At 32.3% G+C, this 19,723-nt stretch overlaps 1 protein-coding gene across 2 annotated transcripts; it reads left to right on the top strand.

Moving 5' to 3' along the window:
• The first annotated feature begins 1,683 nt into the window (after nt 1–1,683).
• LOC112027583 (uncharacterized) lies at nt 1,684–4,114 on the top strand. Of its 2 annotated transcripts, none has more exons than XM_024060235.2 (2): nt 1,684–2,083; nt 3,011–4,114. In XM_024060235.2, exons 1-2 carry the CDS (start codon nt 2,021–2,023, stop codon nt 4,106–4,108), a joined length of 1,161 nt encoding a protein of 386 aa, XP_023916003.2. In that variant the 5' UTR covers nt 1,684–2,020; the 3' UTR covers nt 4,109–4,114. The 2 variants fall into 2 exon arrangements, with proteins under 2 accessions (XP_023916003.2, XP_023916002.2); XM_024060234.2 differs by having other exon boundaries at nt 1,685–2,083; nt 3,008–4,114.
• Nucleotides 4,115–19,723: the final 15,609 nt, after the last annotated feature.

The raw sequence follows: 19,723 nt of genomic DNA, 5'->3' as shown, positions 1-19,723 counted from the left end.
GAGATTAATCCTTAATCTTGCTCCCCCCTCTAAATTACTTGTTCACCTTAAAAAAAAATTAGAGGGAAAAAGTTAACTGATACTGAGTATTAGTTTACGAAATATTTTTAAAAATATTTTATAAAAAATAAAAAAAGTAACTAATTTTTTTACGATTTTTTATTATTTTTATAAAAATAGTGTCAAATTTTTTTAAAAATAGTTTATTAATAATTACTTTAAGGATACCAATTAATAACTTTTAGTACTTTATTTTTTTTGAAGGGAATAACTTTTAGTACTTAGTTAATAGTTCTTGAAGTATTTTCCTCACAATTTTAAATTCATATAAAACAAAGAATACGTAGTGTTTAATTTCTTAAATAAAGGTAGAGTACAAGAAAAGTGAATTTAGAGGGATACTATAAAACCTATAGTATAAATCTTATAATTCAATTTTTAAACACAAAATTAAAAAAAAAAGTTAAAAGATTTATTTATTATTGTTGTTAATGAAGCATTAATCATATCAATTTGTAAGCCTTTTTTAGTATATAAATTTTGTTGCTAATTCGAAGTGAACAATACTTATTTTAGCATCGTTGAGTTCAAGCTCAACTGACATTCCATCTTTAATGATAAGATGAGATGGTTGGTTCAATTCCGTCTTGACACATATAAATAGTTTCTTCAAATAAATAATAAGAACTCATCAACAACTAAAAAAATAATAATAAGAAAAATGCTTATTAAAGATAATTTTTTTTTAGAAAGTTATTAAAGATACTTGTATCTTCTAAAAAATTATCCCTAAATTAAATAATTTGGATAGATATCCTAACATGTAAAATTTATTACTCTACCATTTCCCATTCTTTAAATTTCCACATTTGGAATAATTTTATGTTTTAGTTATAAGCTGATTTTAGTGTGTTTTCTTTATTAGTAAAAAAAAAAAAAAAAGAAGGGAATAACTTTTAGTACTTAGTTAATAGTTCTTGAAGTATTTTCCTCACAATTTTAAATTCATATAAAACAAAGAATATGTAGTGTTTAATTTCTTAAATAAAGGTAGAGTACAAGAAAAGTGAATTTAGAGGGATACTATAAAACCTATAGTATAAATCTTATAATTCAATTTTTAAACACAAAATAAAAAAATAAAAAAAGTTAAAAGATTTATTTATTACTGTTGTTAATGAAGCATTAATCATATCAATTTGTAAGCCTTTTTTTGTATATAAATTTTGTTGCTAATTCGAAGTGAACAATACTTATTTTAGCATCGTTATGTTCAAGCTCAACTGACATTCCATCTTTAATGATAAGATGAGATGGTCGGTTCAATTCCGTCTTGACACATATAAATAGTTTCTTCAAATAAATAATAAGAACTCATCAACAACTAAAAAAATAATAATAAGAAAAATGCTTATTAAAGATAATTTTTTTTAGAAAGTTATTAAAGATACTTGTATCTTCTAAAAAATTATCCCTAAATTAAATAATTTGGATAGATATCCTAACATGTAAAATTTATTACTCTACCATTTCCCATTCTTTAAATTTCCACATTTGGAATAATTTTATGTTTTAGTTATAAGCTGATTTTAGTGTGTTTTCTTTATTAGTTTTTTTTTTTGGCTTCAGTTATTCTCTCTTTCTCTATCCTTCAATTCTTAGTATAAATAGACACCTTGTGAAAGAGCGAAAAACCACCAAACGGCTATAAATGACGTTACAAGTTCTGCAGCACACACAAAAACACACACAAAACAGACACACACACACACACACATAGAGAGAGAAAGAGAGACTTTAAGGTCGTTGGGTTTTGTTGGGGTTAACTTCGCCAAATTTCTCTTTGAAATTTTAGGCCTTTGGTTTTGGAGGAGGGGTTATTGATCTGGGTTTCAAAGATCTGATTCTCCTTTCTCACTGAGATAGAGAGATAGAGAAAGAGAGAATTGGGCATTTTTGTTTTTGGTTCTTCTTCAATATATACACAATATTTTATAGTATATATATAGAGTTGAGAATCATGTCTGATGGGTATTATAGTTCTAAGAAGACTGATGACATCTGCGAAGAAGTTTGTGGCCAGGTACAAATCCTTTACCAATTCTGTACTTGTTCAATTTTCAAACTTTTAACTTCTTTGCTAAAGATTTTGGGTTATTTGAATGGGTATCTTTGGTTATTGGGAAACGATTTTTCATTTCTGGGATTAAGGGAAAGTGGGTGTGTTTTTTTTCTTTGTTTTGTTTTGTTTATTTGCTTAAGTTTTTACTTGTTTCTAGCGTTTGTCTTTCCCAATTGACACTACTCTTTTCAGTTTTATGTCTTTATTCCTATTTAAAAAAAATTAAATTTAGTTTTGGGGTTTGCTTTTTGAGATTTTCAGTAATGGGTATCTCTCAGTATCTTTGGTTTTATCTGATTAAGGATAAAAAAAAATTGGGATTATTTTAACTATATAAAGTGCCCCAATATCTTTTTTTCTATACATATACCTGCACATAGACCTATATTCACGCCTCTTTTAACTCTAGAAGTGTTTGGTTGATGGGTTTGTTATTAACTAGATGGAATTTAATTCAGAATTGGCATATGAATTGTTTTAGGGATAGAATTCGTGTGTGTCTCTTAAATTCTTGAATTTTTAAGTTTTAGCCCTTTTGTAAGATCCTTTTTTAAGTGTCATTGTCTGAGAAGTTAAAGGTGTGGAGTTCGTGTCTGAAACATTGGTCATTTCAACTATACAAGTTTTGGATTTTTCTTTCTCAAGATTCTATTTTTGTCTGAAGGTCAGGCAGTTATTGAACTAGTATTTGGGGCTTTTAGCATCTGAACCTTTTTCTTTTCTTCTAATAAATCAATTTAAATGTTTAGAGCAAACAGAAATGGTGTTATATCCCTGGGATTTGTCAAAGTTTATATCATTTCATGTAAACAAGATTAATTCGGTGTTTTTTATTTGGTACAAATAGTCATAGTATCTTATATTGTGTATTTTTTAAATCCACAGCAGGGAACTCCTACATCTCTGAGCATGTCAAGACTCCGGTGTATCCTGCGAGGGTTGGATTTGAGGACATATCTGCTCTTGTTTGTGTTTGTCCCATTATGTATTGTTGGCATATATGTACATGGGCAGAAGGTCACTTATTTCCTAAGGCCACTATGGGAATCACCTCCAAAGTCATTTCATGAGATCCCTCACTATTATAATGAGAATGTATCGATGGAGACCCAATGCAAACTTCATGGGTGGGGAATTCGTGAATCACCAAGACGAGTCTTTGATGCAGTTCTGTTCAGTAATGAGCTTGACATCCTTACAATTCGGTGGAATGAATTGTATCCATATGTGACACAGTTTGTTCTTCTTGAATCAAACTCAACATTCACAGGCGTGCCTAAACCATTGATTTTTGCAAAGAACCGTGATCGGTTCAAGTTTGCTGATCCTCGGCTGACTTATGGGATGGTTGGAGGAAGATTCAAGAAAGGCGAAAATCCATTTATTGAAGAGGCATATCATAGACTAGCACTTGACCGGCTTTTGAAAATTGCAGGCATAGAAGATGATGACTTGTTGATAATGTCTGATGTTGATGAGATTCCAAGTGCCCATACAATTAATCTCTTGAGGTGGTGTGATAACATCCCACCTATTCTTCACCTTCAGCTTAGAGACTACTTGTATTCGTATGAGTTTTATATTGATAACAAAAGCTGGAGAGCTTCAGTCCACAGGTACCAGTCTGGCAAGACTAGATATGTACATTATCGACAAACTGATGACCTCTTTTCAGATGCGGGGTGGCATTGTAGCTTTTGCTTCCGCCGTATCAGTGAGTTTGTTTTTAAGATGAAGGCTTACAGCCATAATGATCGGGTCAAGTTTTCTCATTACCTGAATCCCGATAGGATTCAGGATATTATATGCAAAGGGGCTGACCTCTTTGACATGATGCCTGAGGAGTACACATTTAAGGAGATCATTGGGAAGTTGGGACCTATTCCTCATTCTTATTCAGCAGTACATCTTCCAGCATATTTGCTGAACAATGCTGAGAAGTACAAATATCTGTTGCCTGGTAACTGCAAAAGAGAAAGTGGCTGAGTCTTGTGGCATTGTAGCTTTTGCTTCCGCCGTATCAGTGAGTTTGTTTTTAAGATGAAGGCTTACAGCCATAATGATCGGGTCAAGTTTTCTCATTACCTGAATCCCGATAGGATTCAGGATATTATATGCAAAGGGGCTGACCTCTTTGACATGATGCCTGAGGAGTACACATTTAAGGAGATCATTGGGAAGTTGGGACCTATTCCTCATTCTTATTCAGCAGTACATCTTCCAGCATATTTGCTGAACAATGCTGAGAAGTACAAATATCTGTTGCCTGGTAACTGCAAAAGAGAAAGTGGCTGAGTCTTGAAAATGACGTTCCTCTGTATAGTTTGGAGATGCAGATTGTGCATTGCACTGAACAGGGCTCAATTGGATGATTAATGGTCTTGGTGAAGCAGCAATACAAGTATAATACCTTATATCTAATGAAGTTAGGTCACTCCCTAGAGAGATTATCGGAGGAACTTGTCAGGGCCTTGGAATTTGACAGAAAACTCTCTATATCCTCCTTTTGGTGAGTTGGTGTTTCTTCCGGTATGGAGGCGTGCCAATTTTCTGAGTAGGGAGCTCACTGTGAGAGAATAGTCTATGGCTGTGACTAGTTTATGTATCATTTCTTGCCGGTGTAGCATGATTCCATATTGCATAAATTCATAATGACATTTTCCAGCTTTTCTGTGCTGGGAATTTGGCTTTCTTAGACTAATTTATTCATATAATCTTATCACAACTTGGGTTGTCTATCATTTTTAATTGTACCATCTGATTGCTTTTGGATCTTCAATTGATAATATTTCTGTCCATACGGTTGCTGATCATTAAGTTATCGTGTATAGTTTGTCTTCTTCTCTTTCTCTCTATATCTTTCAATATATTTTGCATTGAAGTGAACCCCCACAATGGAAATTAGATGTTTTTTCTTCCCTGCGGCAGAGTGTTTATTCCTAGCACTTGTTATTGCTAAAACTTAAGACTCCAGAATTAGGTTGTATATATTCTAAGAGTGTAATTTTCAAATTGTCAACATTTTTCAGGGTTCAGAATTTTTTTTTTTCTTTGGGAAGCTGGCATGATGAGGTAGTTCCTTCTATTGTGAAATTAGTTGACCATTTGAACTGACATTGGAATCTAATCTGTGACTTGTGGCCACGCACCAGTAACCTGACTGTGTTTACTTTTAAATTCACTGAATGAGATGTGAGTTTTAGTTTTAGTTTTGCCTACAGCTATTGATGGGGATTTATTGTTTGTGTATGGTTCTCTTAAATTTTGGGTCTTTGCCAACTTGGTTGACTTGTCTGTTTACCTTTACAAGCTTTGTATTTGGGAGGGAGTTCATAAATTGATGGCTCTTTTAGCGATTGTATCCCAAGGTGCGCTTTAAAATTTCAATAGTAAAGATCCATCAAAGTGACCCACTTTGCTCACAAAGACTAAGAGATAAGGAATGGCCATATTAGATTCTCCACTAATAAGTGTGTGATTTTCAAATTTTGGATTATTATCTGGTTTGAATTTTTCTTTGTTGCTCGTGTTTTAATTTTCTTGTGTTGATCCATTAAGTACTTGTTCTCTCGTTGCCTAAAAGAAAATTCCAAAAAAAGCTGATACAACATGCTGTTTCGTAGAAATTACATTTGGTCTTGTTTGGGTTTGTGTTTTGTCTGATACTGATGTTGAATAAGTCAATTTTTGCTGATTCTGATGTTGCTTCTTGGAACTTTCTTGGCTTTCCATCAAGCGATGTTCATGTTCCCTCTTCTTCCATATTAGGATTAGTATTGATCTTCTGCTTTGCCATTAAATTTTCACAGATCTTATATATTCTGTGAACTAATATTGTGCATGACTATATGAAAGGGCTGAGAATGAATTTTTGAGCAGCAACAATAGGATGAAACGGATTAGGATTCTCTAGAGGTCTTAGTTAATTCAATCATGAAGTTCGTAAAATCTTAGAAACCAAAATTGTGACAGTCTGGTAATTAACCTCTCAAAAAGAAAAGCAAAACAAATTTCAGGGAGTAAGGTTACGAATGAATCACCTCTTCCAAATCCCACAAAAGCAAAAGTGTTATGCATTTGGTATGATCAAAAGGTGATTGTGAACTTTTATTTAAATGGTGATGACATGGTAAAACCTAATCTATTTGGTTTAAAATGGATGAAAAGTATTTTAGGAATTCCATGATAAAAGTATTTTTAAAATTATAAAATATTATGTCATGAGACTTGTAAGTCAATTAACACGTCTTTGTGTTTTTAATCGAACTGTACACAATTCAAATTCTCCATTTTACCGAATTATAAAATATATATCCTGATATGGATAAAACATCGGACAAAATTTAGTTACAAAACTGGTTATAGCCTAAAACTATAACCTTACTTAATATCTTTATCTTTATCTTTTTATTTGAAGTGTATTTTGACATATCCACCATTAGATTACATCTTCTTCTTATATCCTCCATACTTGCAAAATTTCTAGAAAATTAAAAATCAATAGTTATGTCATCAATAATTATTTTAAATTGCAAATTTTTGTAGTTTAAAGTTTTGCATAATATATAATTTATAGATTATATAGTAAATAATATCTTATTGACACAAAATTTGTTATGTGTATTAAGAGAATAAAAAACATGCAATTCAATGATTAGATTTTCAAAATATGTAATACTATTTATTTTATTGAATAATATTGTAGTTTTAGGCTACAATCAGTTTTGTAGCTAAACTTTATCCCAAGGGTCCGTTTGGTTCCCGTAAAATATTTTTCGGAAAATACCTATTTTCCGGAAATGCTATTTTCCGGAAAAGGAAAATATTTTTAAGTGTTTGGTTGTATTATGAAAATTGTTATGGAAAATAATTTCATGTGTTTGGTTCCGTTAGGAAAATGCTATTTTCCGGCAACAACAACACAACAACAACAACAAAAAATTGATTCCGGCCACCACAACAACACAACAAAAACAACAACAACAAAAAAAAATCGATTCCGGCAACACAATAACAACAACAGCAACAACAACAACAACACAGCAACAACAACAACAAAAAAAAAAATCGATTCCAGCAACACAATAACAACAACAGCAACAACAACAACAACAACAACAACAACAAAAAATTGATTCCGGCAACACAACAACAACAACAACAGCAACAACAACAACACAGCAACAACAACAACAACAACAAAATTTGATTCCGGCAACACAACAACAACAACTACAACAGCAACAAATTGATTCCGGCTAGTTTAAAAAACAAAACTGAGATGGGTCTGGGTCGAACATCGGTTTGGGCTTTGGGTTCGTGGGTCGCCGGCTCTGGTTCGAACATCGGTGGGTCGTGGCGATCGTGAAGATGGGTTCGCCGGCGAGCTGGGCTCTCCGTTTCGATCTGGGCTCTCCGGCGAGCTGGGTCTGGGTCGTGGCGATCGTGAAGCTGGGCTCTCCGGCGAGCTGGGTCTGGGTCGTGGCGATCGTGAAGCTGGGCTCTCTGGCGAGCTTGGTCTGGGTCGTGGCGATCGTGACGTTTGGCTCTCCGGCGAGCTGGGTCTGGGTCATGGCGATCGTGAAGCTAGGCTCTCCGGCGAGCTTGGTCTGGGTCTCTCTCTCTCTCTCTCTCTCTTCGTGCTCTGTTTCTCTTTTTCGGAAAATTGTATTTGAAGTGAAAATGAAAGCTGAAATGATTTTCAGCCTTGACCATTGGTCAACGGAAATTAATTTCCGGAAAATGGCATTTTCGTGTGCAACCAAACACCGGAAAATACTGAAAAGCATTTCCGAAAATGCATTTCACCCGATTCAAACGCAGCCTAAAACATCGACCAATTGCTCTAGCTTTTAGTGTTTCAAGGTTTGGTGAAGTAGGGCAATAGGAGCATTCAACAAATAATGGCCTAGACTTTGGCAACCAATCAAATTATAGTCTAATAATATCTTGTTGGCCTGTAGCTTAATTGTTGAGTTTGACATGGACGAGTGGCTTCAATTGAGCATTGACCCCTAAAGTTTTATTAGTCGTTTTGTAATTGATCAATTAATAATTCAATTCCAGTCACAGTCATAAAAGAAAGAATTGATTCAGGATATTATATGCAAAGGGGCTGACCTCTTTGACATGATGCCTGAGGAGTACACATTTAAGGAGATCATTGGGAAGTTGGGACCTATTCCTCATTCTTATTCAGCAGTACATCTTCCAGCATATTTGCTGAACAATGCTGAGAAGTACAAATATCTGTTGCCTGGTAACTGCAAAAGAGAAAGTGGCTGAGTCTTGAAAAAGAGGTTCCTCTGTATAGTTTGGAGATGCAGATTGTGCATTGCACTGAACAGGGCTCAATTGGATGATTAATGGTCTTGGTGAAGCAGCAATACAAGTATAATACCTTATATCTAATGAAGTTAGGTCACTCCCTAGAGAGATTATTGGAGGAACTTGTCAGGGCCTTGGAATTTGACAGAAAACTCTCTATATCCTCGTTTTGGTGAGTTGGTGTTTCTTCCGGTATGGAGGCGTGCCAATTTTCTGAGTAGGGAGCTCACTGTGAGAGAATAGTCTATGGCTGTGACTAGTTTATGTATCATTTCTTGCCGGTGTAGCATGATCCCATATTGCATAAATTCATAATGACATTTTCCAGCTTTTCTGTGCTGGGAATTTGGCTTTCTTAGACTAATTTATTCATATAATCTTATCACAACTTGGGTTGTCTATCATTTTTAATTGTACCATCTGATTGCTTTTGGATCTTCAATTGATCATATTGCTGTCCATACGGTTGCTGATCATTAAGTTATCATGTATAGTTTGTCTTCTTCTCTCTCTCTATATCTTTCAATATATTTTGCATTGAAGTGAACCCCCACAATGGAAATTAGATGGTTTTTCTTCTCTGCGGCAGAGTGTTTATGCCTAGCACTTGTTATTGCTAAAACTTAGACACCAGAATTAGGTTGTATATATTCTAAGAGTGTAATTTTCAGATTGTCAACATTTTTCAGGTTTCAGAATCTTTTTTTTTTTTCTTTGGGAAGCTGGCATGATGAGGTATTCTACGGTCATGTTAACGAGTGCCGTAGGGCATTGGTTAACAATCCAATTAAAGAAAGTTTTTATGGGAAAAGGAAAAAAAGTAATTAATGTTTTGACAGCTTTTTTCATTTCCCATAAAAGTGATATCAAAACTTTCTTAAAATAAACTCTTAACCAATACCCCCACGGCATTTGTTAACATTTTCCTTCCTTCTATTGTGAAATTAGTTGACCATTTGAACTGACATTGGAATCTAATCTGTGACTTGTGGCCACGCACCACTAACCTGACTCTGTTTACTTTTAAATTCACTGAATGAGATGTGAGTTTTAGTTTTAGTTTTAGTTTTGCCTACAGCTATTGATGGGGATTTATTGTTTGTGTGTGGTTCTCTTAAATTTTGGGTCTTTGCCAACTTGGTTGAGTTGTCTGTTTACCTTTACAAGCTTTGTATTTAGGGGGGAGTTCATAAATTGATGGCTCTTTTAGTGATTGTATCCCAAGGTGCGCTTTAAAATTTCAATAGTAAAGATCCGTCAAAGTGACCCACTTTGCTCACAAAGACTAAGAGATAAGGAATGGCCATATTAGATTCTCCACTAATAAGTGTGTGATTTTCAAATTTTGGATTATTATCTGGTTTGAATTTTTCTTTGTTGCTCATGTGTTTTAATTTTCTTGTGTTGATCCATTAAGTACTTGTTCTCTCGTTGCCTTAAAGAAAATTCCAAAAAAAGCTGATACCACTTGCTGTTTCTTAGAAATTACATTTGGTCTTGTTTGGGTTTGTGTTTTGTCTGATACTGATGTTGAATAAGTCAATTTTTGCTGATTCTGATGTTGCTTCTTGGAACTTTCTTGGCTTTCCATCAAGCGATGTTCATGTTCCCTTTTCTTCCATATTAGGATTAGTATTGATCTTCTGCTTTGCCATTAAATTTTTACAGATCTTATATATTCTGTGAACTAATATTGTGCATGACTATATGAAAGGGCTGAGAATGAATTTTTGAGCAGCAACAATAGGATGAAACGGATTAGGATTCTCTAGAGGTCTTAGTTAATTCAATCATGAAGTTCCTAAAATCTTAGAAACCAAAATTGTGACAGTTTGGTAATTAACCTCTCAAAAAGAAAAGCAAAACAAATTTCAGAGAGTAAGGTTACGAATGAATCACCTCTCCCAAATCCCACAAAAGCAAAAGTGTTATGCATTTGGTATGATCAAAAAGTGATTGTGAACTTTTATTTAAATGGTGATGACATGGTAAAACCTAATCTATTTGGTTTAAAATGGATGAAAAGTATTTTAGGAATTCCATGATAAAAGTATTTTTAAAATTATAAAATATTATGTCATGAGAGTATGAGACTTGTAAGTCAATTAACACGTCTTTGTGTTTTCAATCGAACTGTACACAATTCAAATTCTCCATTTTACCGAATTATAAAATATATATCATGATATGGATAAAACATTGAACAAAATTTAGTTATAAAACTGGTTGTAGTCTAAAACTACAACCTTACTTAATATCTTTATCTTTATCTTTTTATTTGAGGTGTATTTTGACATATCCACCATTAGATTACATCTTCTTCTTATATCCTCCATACTTGCAAAATTTCTAGAAAATTAAAGATCAATAGTTATGTAATCAATAATTTTTTTTAAATTGCAAATTTTTGTAGTTTAAAGTTTTGCATAATATATAATTTATAGATCATATAGTAAATAATATATGATTGACATAAAATTTGACATGTGTATTAAGAGAATAAAAAACATGCAATTCAATGGTTAGATTTTCAAAATATATAGTAATATTTATTTTGTTGAATAATATTGTAGTTTTAGGCTACAATCAGTTTTGTAGCTAAACTTTATCATAAAACATCGACCACTTGCTCTAGCTTTTAGTGTTTCAAGGTTTGGTGAAGTAGGGCAATAGGAGCATTCAACAAATAATGGCCTAGACTTCGGCAACCAATCAAATTATAGTCTAATAATATCTTGTTGGCCTGTAGCTTAATTGTTGAGTTTGACATGGACGAGTGGCTTCAATTGAGCATTGACCCCTAAAGTTTTATTAGTCGTTTTGTAATTGATCAATTAATAATTCAATTCCAGTCACAGTCATAAAAGAAAGAATGCAGACAATTAACAGGAAACTTTGCCTATTGTATTTGTAACATCCTTAGTGGCCATTGTGAAGAATAATTTTCATTGCATTAAGACTAAGAGTTGCCCCATTTTCATTATTTAATCTCACAAAGTCGCTCTACATTAATGAAATTGGAGAGCTGGTTTCCACGGCAAGGCTGCCATTTGGTCCTACTACTTCCAAATACAACACGCACAAAAATTGACGACTTGACGTGACCCAAAAAAAGTGTAAAATATCTTAATTTTATTTATTTATTTAATAATTCGATAATTGAAGAGAAAAATTTAAATTTTATACGTTTTTCTTGAAAAAGCTCTATAATACCTATGAGAGAATTAATTTTATTAATTACTAAATTTGAGATACGAGATCATTCTCAACTAACCTCAATTCACCTTTTCTTCTTCAAACCATTTAAATTTTAAAAATTAAAAAGCTGATTATATACTATTCAATTTCTTTTATATCTGAGTATATATTTTCTAAAGGATTAATATCTTCTTATTAGTCAATTAAGTACGCAATTAGATTATATTGTTTTACTCGAAACAGCTATCCAATTCCAAGCAAAAGAAACAACACCAATTGGCACGTTAAACCCAGAATTCCATTTACCAAAACCAAGTCCTCTCTCTCTCTCTCAGTCTCTCTCATGGACAACAACGTACACCAAGTCAAGCCAACTTTTGTTTTGTAGCTTCGTAGAAATTCATGGGTCCAGCATTTAAACTGCAATGGTAGAAAAAACACTTGGAATTTTTGTTAGTCCATTTCCAATCAGTTGCTACCTATCATTATTTTTGGTATCCAAGGTCTGGAAATTATTTGTATCCAAGAACATGTTTCACTGTATGCTATTTATGTTAAATAAGACACAAAAAAAAAAAAAAAGATTATTTTGAGAGATAGTAAACAATTTATATATATATATATATAATCTTCTAATCTATGTGTTTCTTAACCGGCAATTAACATGCAAGGAGGGAGGGAAAAAAAAGGCATTAATTGTCAATTCACTATACTAATTTTTTTTGGTCTGAATATTCATTCTATTGATTTTTTTTTTTTAAAAAAAAAAAAAAAAAAAAAAAAAAAACAGATGTACATGTTTATTCTTTTGAGAAAGGGAAATGTATAGACATAAATAGATTTGTAACAAATAATAGTTGGACCTTATTAAGATCAATAGAGTTTTCCACCATAGGTAGTGGCCAAGTTATCATAACAACAAAATTATAAGATTGTTTGAGCCCCTAATTTAGTCAAAATATTCGCACATTAATTAGTTTCACGATAAAATTTTTTCAAAAATATATTGATTTATTGACATAAATAAACCCTTCCCTAGAAGTGAACCCCCCCTTTTGTTCCAACCTTCCAACAACTTCTATGAAAAAAGAAAAAACTTTGAATTATGTATAGGGCAAATAATCTAACCTACAATTCTTTAATTGATCACATGGTAGTTGAACTCATGTATTTCTTCCCAAGAATGATCAATTATGCTATTTCGTTATACATTTCTCTTGCACCAAAATTTAGTAGGACAAATGGGATGAGATATTAAATTAAGCCAACCCATTTTAATTTTAAACACGCCCACATGAAGTTCCAAGCCTGGATAGCATGTCAATCCAAATTCAGCCTAAAAGCCAAGCTGTAATCATGCTTTCCTATAATATGCTTTCTAAACAAACCCATATCTTACTCTTTCCCAAGAGCATGAATATTGATTCATTTGATTTATATATTTATTTCTTATTTATTAGAGTTTCAACTTGTGACGTCCGCTTTTTATGATTGTATTATTTATTATTAGACCAATACACTAATTGATTTTTGGTATAGGTAAGGATTGAATATCTTATTTAACCATCGGAAATTTTACCAGTTAAACTCACATCCCACCTAGTTACCTAGTTAATAAGTAGTATTTCTTATATACAAGTTAGTACAAGGAAACTTCAAAGGAAGAATCGAACGGTAGTATATTCATGCAAATTGAATATATATTAAAAAAAGAAAGGGAAAGAAATCATAGACTGGGCATGGTATCAACCCATGAAGGCATGCCCTACTACTTTCATTGATAATAACATGTACACTAATTTATTTATTTGACTTTTCCTAAATTGATGAGCAATACTTCCATGTGAATTTTTCCTTTCTGGCAGACCATATTTTTATATTGGTTTATAACACACAACCTTAGACTTGTCGATTATACAAGAAGTTTTTGCAGGTAGTTGATAACTGATAATGGAATTAATAATGTTTTTTCATTCACTACCTTTGGGACTTAATAGTACTTATAACATAGTATATAACCTAAAGCAAAAAATAAAAAATAAAACACTTCAACTTGGATCGGTACAAACCCACCAGGTCTTTTTTTTTGTGAAATGTTGACTACAAATAATAATTGATAAGATAAGTTCTAATTTCTATTATTTTATTGGAGTATGAATATCCTTGCCATTTGTATAATTTTGTACAATATAGCACGGAAAGTTGACTAATTATTATTATTATTATTTTATATACAATTTTTACTACGAAATTGACTATTTATATTATGAATAAATAATAATGATAATTTGATATTTTATGAACTTATTTACTAAGTTACACAATCTAATCTTAAAGGTGCATTTGTGTAGCATCTGCGACTGCTTTTGTGTAGATTGCTTTTTTTTTTTGGCTGGTCTGTGACATTGTTAATGGACCAACCAAGCGATAAAAACGCGTGAATGGTAATTTGCAGCAATAAAAATATTTTTCTACAGTATTTTTAGCAATAAGTTTTTAGTTTTCAACAAAATAAGCGATATTCAAATGCACACTAAGTCTATATAAGTATTTTTTTATAGATACATATAAACATATAATATTGTATGTAAATCTAGTCTTATTCTTATGAGCATATATTATAATCATATAATTATGTTTGAGCTCACTTTGTTTAGTAGTCAAATCCAAATTTAGCCTTGAGCTTGGGTCATTTGTTGAATAAAAGAACAAAAATATTTTCCCCCCAAGTTAAGCTCAAATTGAGCATTGATAGTTCTGTTTATTTATAGTCCTAGATGAAATTTACCAAGATAATAAGAATATTCTTATGGGTCTTAGGCACAATAACTTAGGAGTATAAGTTAAGATTTCCAATTAAATTCAAATGTATAGATGCATCGAATTTAATTGTCCTTCAAAAAGATAACACTATTTGTATTTTATTAATTAAGGCAATTAGGTGTTCGAATTTAATTGGGAAACTACATAGTCTTAACATACTCTTATCTAGTATGTAATGATTATGAATCTAAATGCAACTATATCTCAGCAAAAACTTCCAAAACTATTCCAATCAAGCTTTGATGGCTTCTTTTTTGGCAGGGTGAGGGGAAAGGGGTGTGTTCACCAATGACCATGCCTTTTTTTGAGACCAACTAAGGAAGATATAGAGTTTATCAAGATTATAAAAAAGTTGGATCAACCCAACTATGGCGTAATGGCATTCAGATTGCCAATTTTGCAGCAACATAAACAAAATCAAGAACACATTTAGGGACAACTAACAGATTACAAACAAGTCCACTTTGATACAAAAACTCCATATCAGCGATCAAGGATCTCTCCTGCCAAGCTGGATTCTTAAACTTGTTTAAAAGTTGGACTAGATTCTTGTTGTTGATCAAAAAAGGAATCCTATAAAATCCGTAGTTTTTGGCTGTGATGATTGCTTCCATCAAGGCCTCCTGTACAGCCCCATTTGTTGAACCAATGACCATACCTAATCCAACCTAAAGTGTCAAGTTGATTATTCGTTGGTTCATAAATTGGGTTGGGCTCCTTTTTTAAGCTTAGGATGGATCAGTTCCTGTTGGCAAAAGTTTCAACCCACAACCAACCTAGCACATGCTACATTTTTAAAATTATGTATTTTTTTTATTTATTTGAATTTTAAGACTTACCTTAATTTTGTTAATTTAATTTAGGCAAAAACACCATTTTGGTTCCTTCATTTTGATGTTACAATCAATTTAGTTTTTATTTTTTGGTAACAGTCAATTTGTTTCCTGTTATTTTCAATTTGCAATCAATTTAGTCTCTACCGTTAACTCACTAACAGAAAATGTATACGTGACAAATGGTTTGCATTGTTGGCGCACACATTGCTAAAATAATAATAATATAAAATCAAACAATTGAATATTATAAAAGCCATGTAAGCATTTTAATGAAAAATAAAAATCCATGCCAGCCAAAGAAATTCTAAAAAAAATTAATTGAAAGAAAACAAATAAAGAAAGTGAATTAAAAAAAAAATCTTCAATTTCTTTTATTTACTTTCGTATTCTTGCATTTTCTCAATTACCAAACACAATACCCAGCAAACACAGCAATTTGAAACCAAACACTAATCACACAATTATCTACACTCAAATTTTCTTTTCTATTCTTTCTCTTTTCATATATTTCCCATCAAACCCACTCAGACCTCTCTCTCACAGACTCGCTCTCTTTCTCTTTCTGTCTCTCCGTCTCTTTTCTACACTCAATCCTTATTCTTCTGAAGATTGCGTTGTAAATTTTGGTATAAAAACCAGTAGAACACTCTTGAATATAATCATCAAAAAATTATCCCAAATTTGTCCACAGAGTTCAGGATTTCCTTAATCAAATCTACACTTATCCATTGCTTATTTTTGTGTTTCTTTTGTCCTCATTCACTTGCTAGCCACCATAGGTAAGGATAATAATATCCTATACGTACTAGCGAAGTGGAATTTGTTAGAGAGGTGAAAGGATTGATATGGTTTGGGTAGGTTGAGATCTTTTCAGTGTTTGTTCATGATTGGTGTTTGTTGGGTTCTATTTGTGTGTTTAATTTGGTAAAGGGTTTCATTATGTTGGGATTTTCAGATTGCTTTATGTTTGGGAGGTAAGAAAGTACAAGAAGAATATAAAAGAAAATGAAAGAAATTGTGGATTTTTTTTATTCAAAAAATCATTTTTTTTCTTTCAATTAATTTTATCAATTTTTTTTTTTTGTTTTGATGTGGAATTTTCTTTTTTATTAAAATGCTTATATGGCTTTTTAAATATTTAATTATTTGATTTTATATTATTATTTTAGCCATGTGTGTGCCAACAATGTAAACCGTTTGTCACGTATACAGTTTCTGTTAGTGAGTTAACAGGTAATCATATTGATTGCAAGTTGAAAATAACAGAAATCAAATTAACTGCTACCAAAATATAGAGATCAAAATGACTGTTACACCAAAATGTAGGGACCAAAATAATGTTTTGGCCTTTAATTTATTTTGGTATTTTGAGACTCAATTTGGATGATCTTAGAATGTTATGCTCAATTGTGTAAATGAAAATTATTTATTGAATAATTAACGGGCTTACATAATTGAATAAAAAGTTAAAAACCTCTTTTAAATTATACCTAACAAAATTATCCCAACTTGATGACTTAAATCTAACCCAACTTGACCCTTATGAGTTGGGTTGGGTTTGGTTGATTTTTAGAACATGAAATTGGTTGGATTGGGGATTTCTCAATCTAAAAGAGATGGGTTTAGATGAAAAAAATACTTAATATCCAACCTAACCCCAACCATATACAACTCCCACTTAAAGGCCCTCAACCATAGATAAAGACAGTTCCTCCCTCACATTAAAGGCAAAACAAATGCAAAGACCAAATAGAGATTTCAAAATAAATTTTGGGCCAACCCATATTTCCTGGACAAGGAGAAGACCCACTCTGAAACGGAAGAGATGAGTTTGGGCCCATGGAAAGGGACTAAATATTACCTTGTCCTCAAAAAAAAAAAAAAATGCTTCTCTACATTTTAATGCAAAATGAACTTTATTACTTTATTTCAATAACAAATTTTAAATAATATAAATGAGTATATATATCTTTAAATTCATAATAATGTATTTAATCTTTTTCTTTAATTAAAAAAATATTTTGGTTTACTTTAAAGAAATTATGAGAAAATAGTAAAAATACATAAATATTATGAATAATGTTGCAATTTAATTAAAGTCTAAGTTGAGTGGAAAGTAAGGGGAGGATAGGAAATCACTACTCTCTTTCTTCCCAATTTGAGAGGAAAATGAAAGAGAGTGAGAGAGAATGTTTAAAATTTTAATTTTTTAATTAAAAATGAACTATTAAAATAAACTATTTTCTCCCATTTTTTCCATGATAACCAATCAATATAAGGGATAAATTTTTGTCTCTCTCTTCGTGGACTATTCTTTCTTGCTTAGTCTTTAGACTTTATCCTCACTATAACTATCTTGAACTCCATCTATATATTAAAAAGAATAAGTGAACCTCCCAATTCCTATTTTAATTGTATAAGTAGTTTAAGTACGAATCAATTTAATGTTTCCAGTACTAAACGTACCTTATAAGTTTCTTGCAGAACATGGAGTATCATATCATTATGTCACAATTGATTTATTATACGTAATAAGTCTTTCTTCTACATCAACATCTAAAGGCTAATTAAACTTTGTGCTTGGCAATTTGATTTGTTGTACGGGATAAATCTATCTCCAACATCAACATCTAAGGGACCAAATCATGTTTACTTTCAAACTCGTTTCAAATACTATAAGCTCCCATCGTACACGACAAATTAATTATGTAAAATTATCAAGTATTAATATATTTGTCGTCTTTCACAACATATGAGTCTCACACAAAAAATATTAAAGATTATGAAATAATAATGGTGCACTATATATACACAGATTGTGCGTCATTGTCATCTTCATTGAGATTTAAGAAATGGTCTACAACCACATCCACAAAGCCACAACGTTGGAATGGTGGAACTTGGGGATTGGAAGAAAGAATACTTGCCGGGTTAGATAATGCCAATGTCGACTAATCTCTAATTTAATTCGAACGACCGACTTGACTTGCCCAAATCAAACGGGTCAATTCACAAAGTGGACGGTAGATGATGCACCAAGTCAACCAAGCATACTAGCTGTAATCATTGCATGATTGAGTTTTCGTGGGTCCCACAAATAAATACTTTTTTTTTCCTTACTACTATTTATCTTTGACTAATGAGGTTGGTTATTGGGTGTCAATAAATTATTTGTTAGCAAACCATTTAAAAAAAAATTATAATACCATTTTTATGGAAAAATAGAAAGAAAAAAATTTGTCAAAAAATTAGAACATCTGTTAGCAAAATCCTTAAAACAGAAGCACTAAATATTATATTTATATATAAAGGTACAAAGAAGGTTTTGAGCCAAAAAAAAAGAAATAAAGAAGAGGTATAAAGAAGGTTAATCTATTTCATAATAATTGGAATCCATTAAAACTTACCTAGGCATGCATCCAACCCGCTAATATGACCAAATTGACCCAACTTAATCCCAACTCGACATCTAGGATTGGGTTTTGTGAATTGGTGAATTGGGTTGGATTAGAATTTAATTTAAGCCTCATAATTTTGGGTTGATAGTTTTTTTTTTTTTTTTTAAACCTATTTGACCCAACACATCACATATATAATTTTATTTTATTAAATTTTTTTAGTTTAATTTATTTTTGGAAATTAATTTTGAGGAACTTGGAAATTTGCAATATTATAATTTAGACATATTATACAAATTGTAATGATTTATTGAAAAAATAAATTAAATAGTTAACAAAATTCTAATTATTTATGTGGGGCCTGAAAGTCTGGTAACCTCGGCCTATTTTACATCCGGCCCAAGGCCCATGCCGAGGATGGAGAATCGCTCGAGGACGTTGTACAAAGGCCTTAGCTGTAAGGACCCCCATCGAGGATGACCCTGTCCTCGATGGACCGAGGACAACACCAAGTGGGGGAACAAGCCCAGGATAGGTTGTCACCTCTACAATAAATGCGCTCACCTAACCCTCTGACCGCACTAATGGAGATGTGACTCCTGGACAGGGCAACCTTGGCCACTACAAATCACATGATTACTGATAATGCAGCTGATGGTACGGACGGTCAGAAAGGAAGCGCGTGGATGATCAACAAGTGGAAGAAAGAGATGGTGAGAAAAGGACTATATAAGGGGAACCAACAGAACAGTTAAGGGGGGGACCTCTGTCAGGATCCTCAAATCGGTGCCGAGGAGAGACCTTGAGGAGTAACTTTGGCGTGCCAGCCTTCAACGGGTGTGAGTCCTGTTTTGGGCGTTGTCCGTTTGTTAGGGCCTAGTTCTTGAACCCACTCTCTAAAAATGTATTGTTTGGGCTTATGGAATGATTTTCCTTTTGATTTACGAGGGCCTTTCCAAATTGAGTCTTTACAATTTACATGTCACAAAACATGTAAGTACAACCTACTGACCTAATTC

The sequence above is a fragment of the Quercus suber genome, unplaced genomic scaffold, assembly GCF_002906115.3.
Source record: "Quercus suber isolate HL8 unplaced genomic scaffold, Cork oak 2.0 scaffold_10, whole genome shotgun sequence".
NCBI lineage: Eukaryota > Viridiplantae > Streptophyta > Magnoliopsida > Fagales > Fagaceae > Quercus > Quercus suber.
This window is presented reverse-complemented; position numbering and strand designations above follow the sequence as displayed.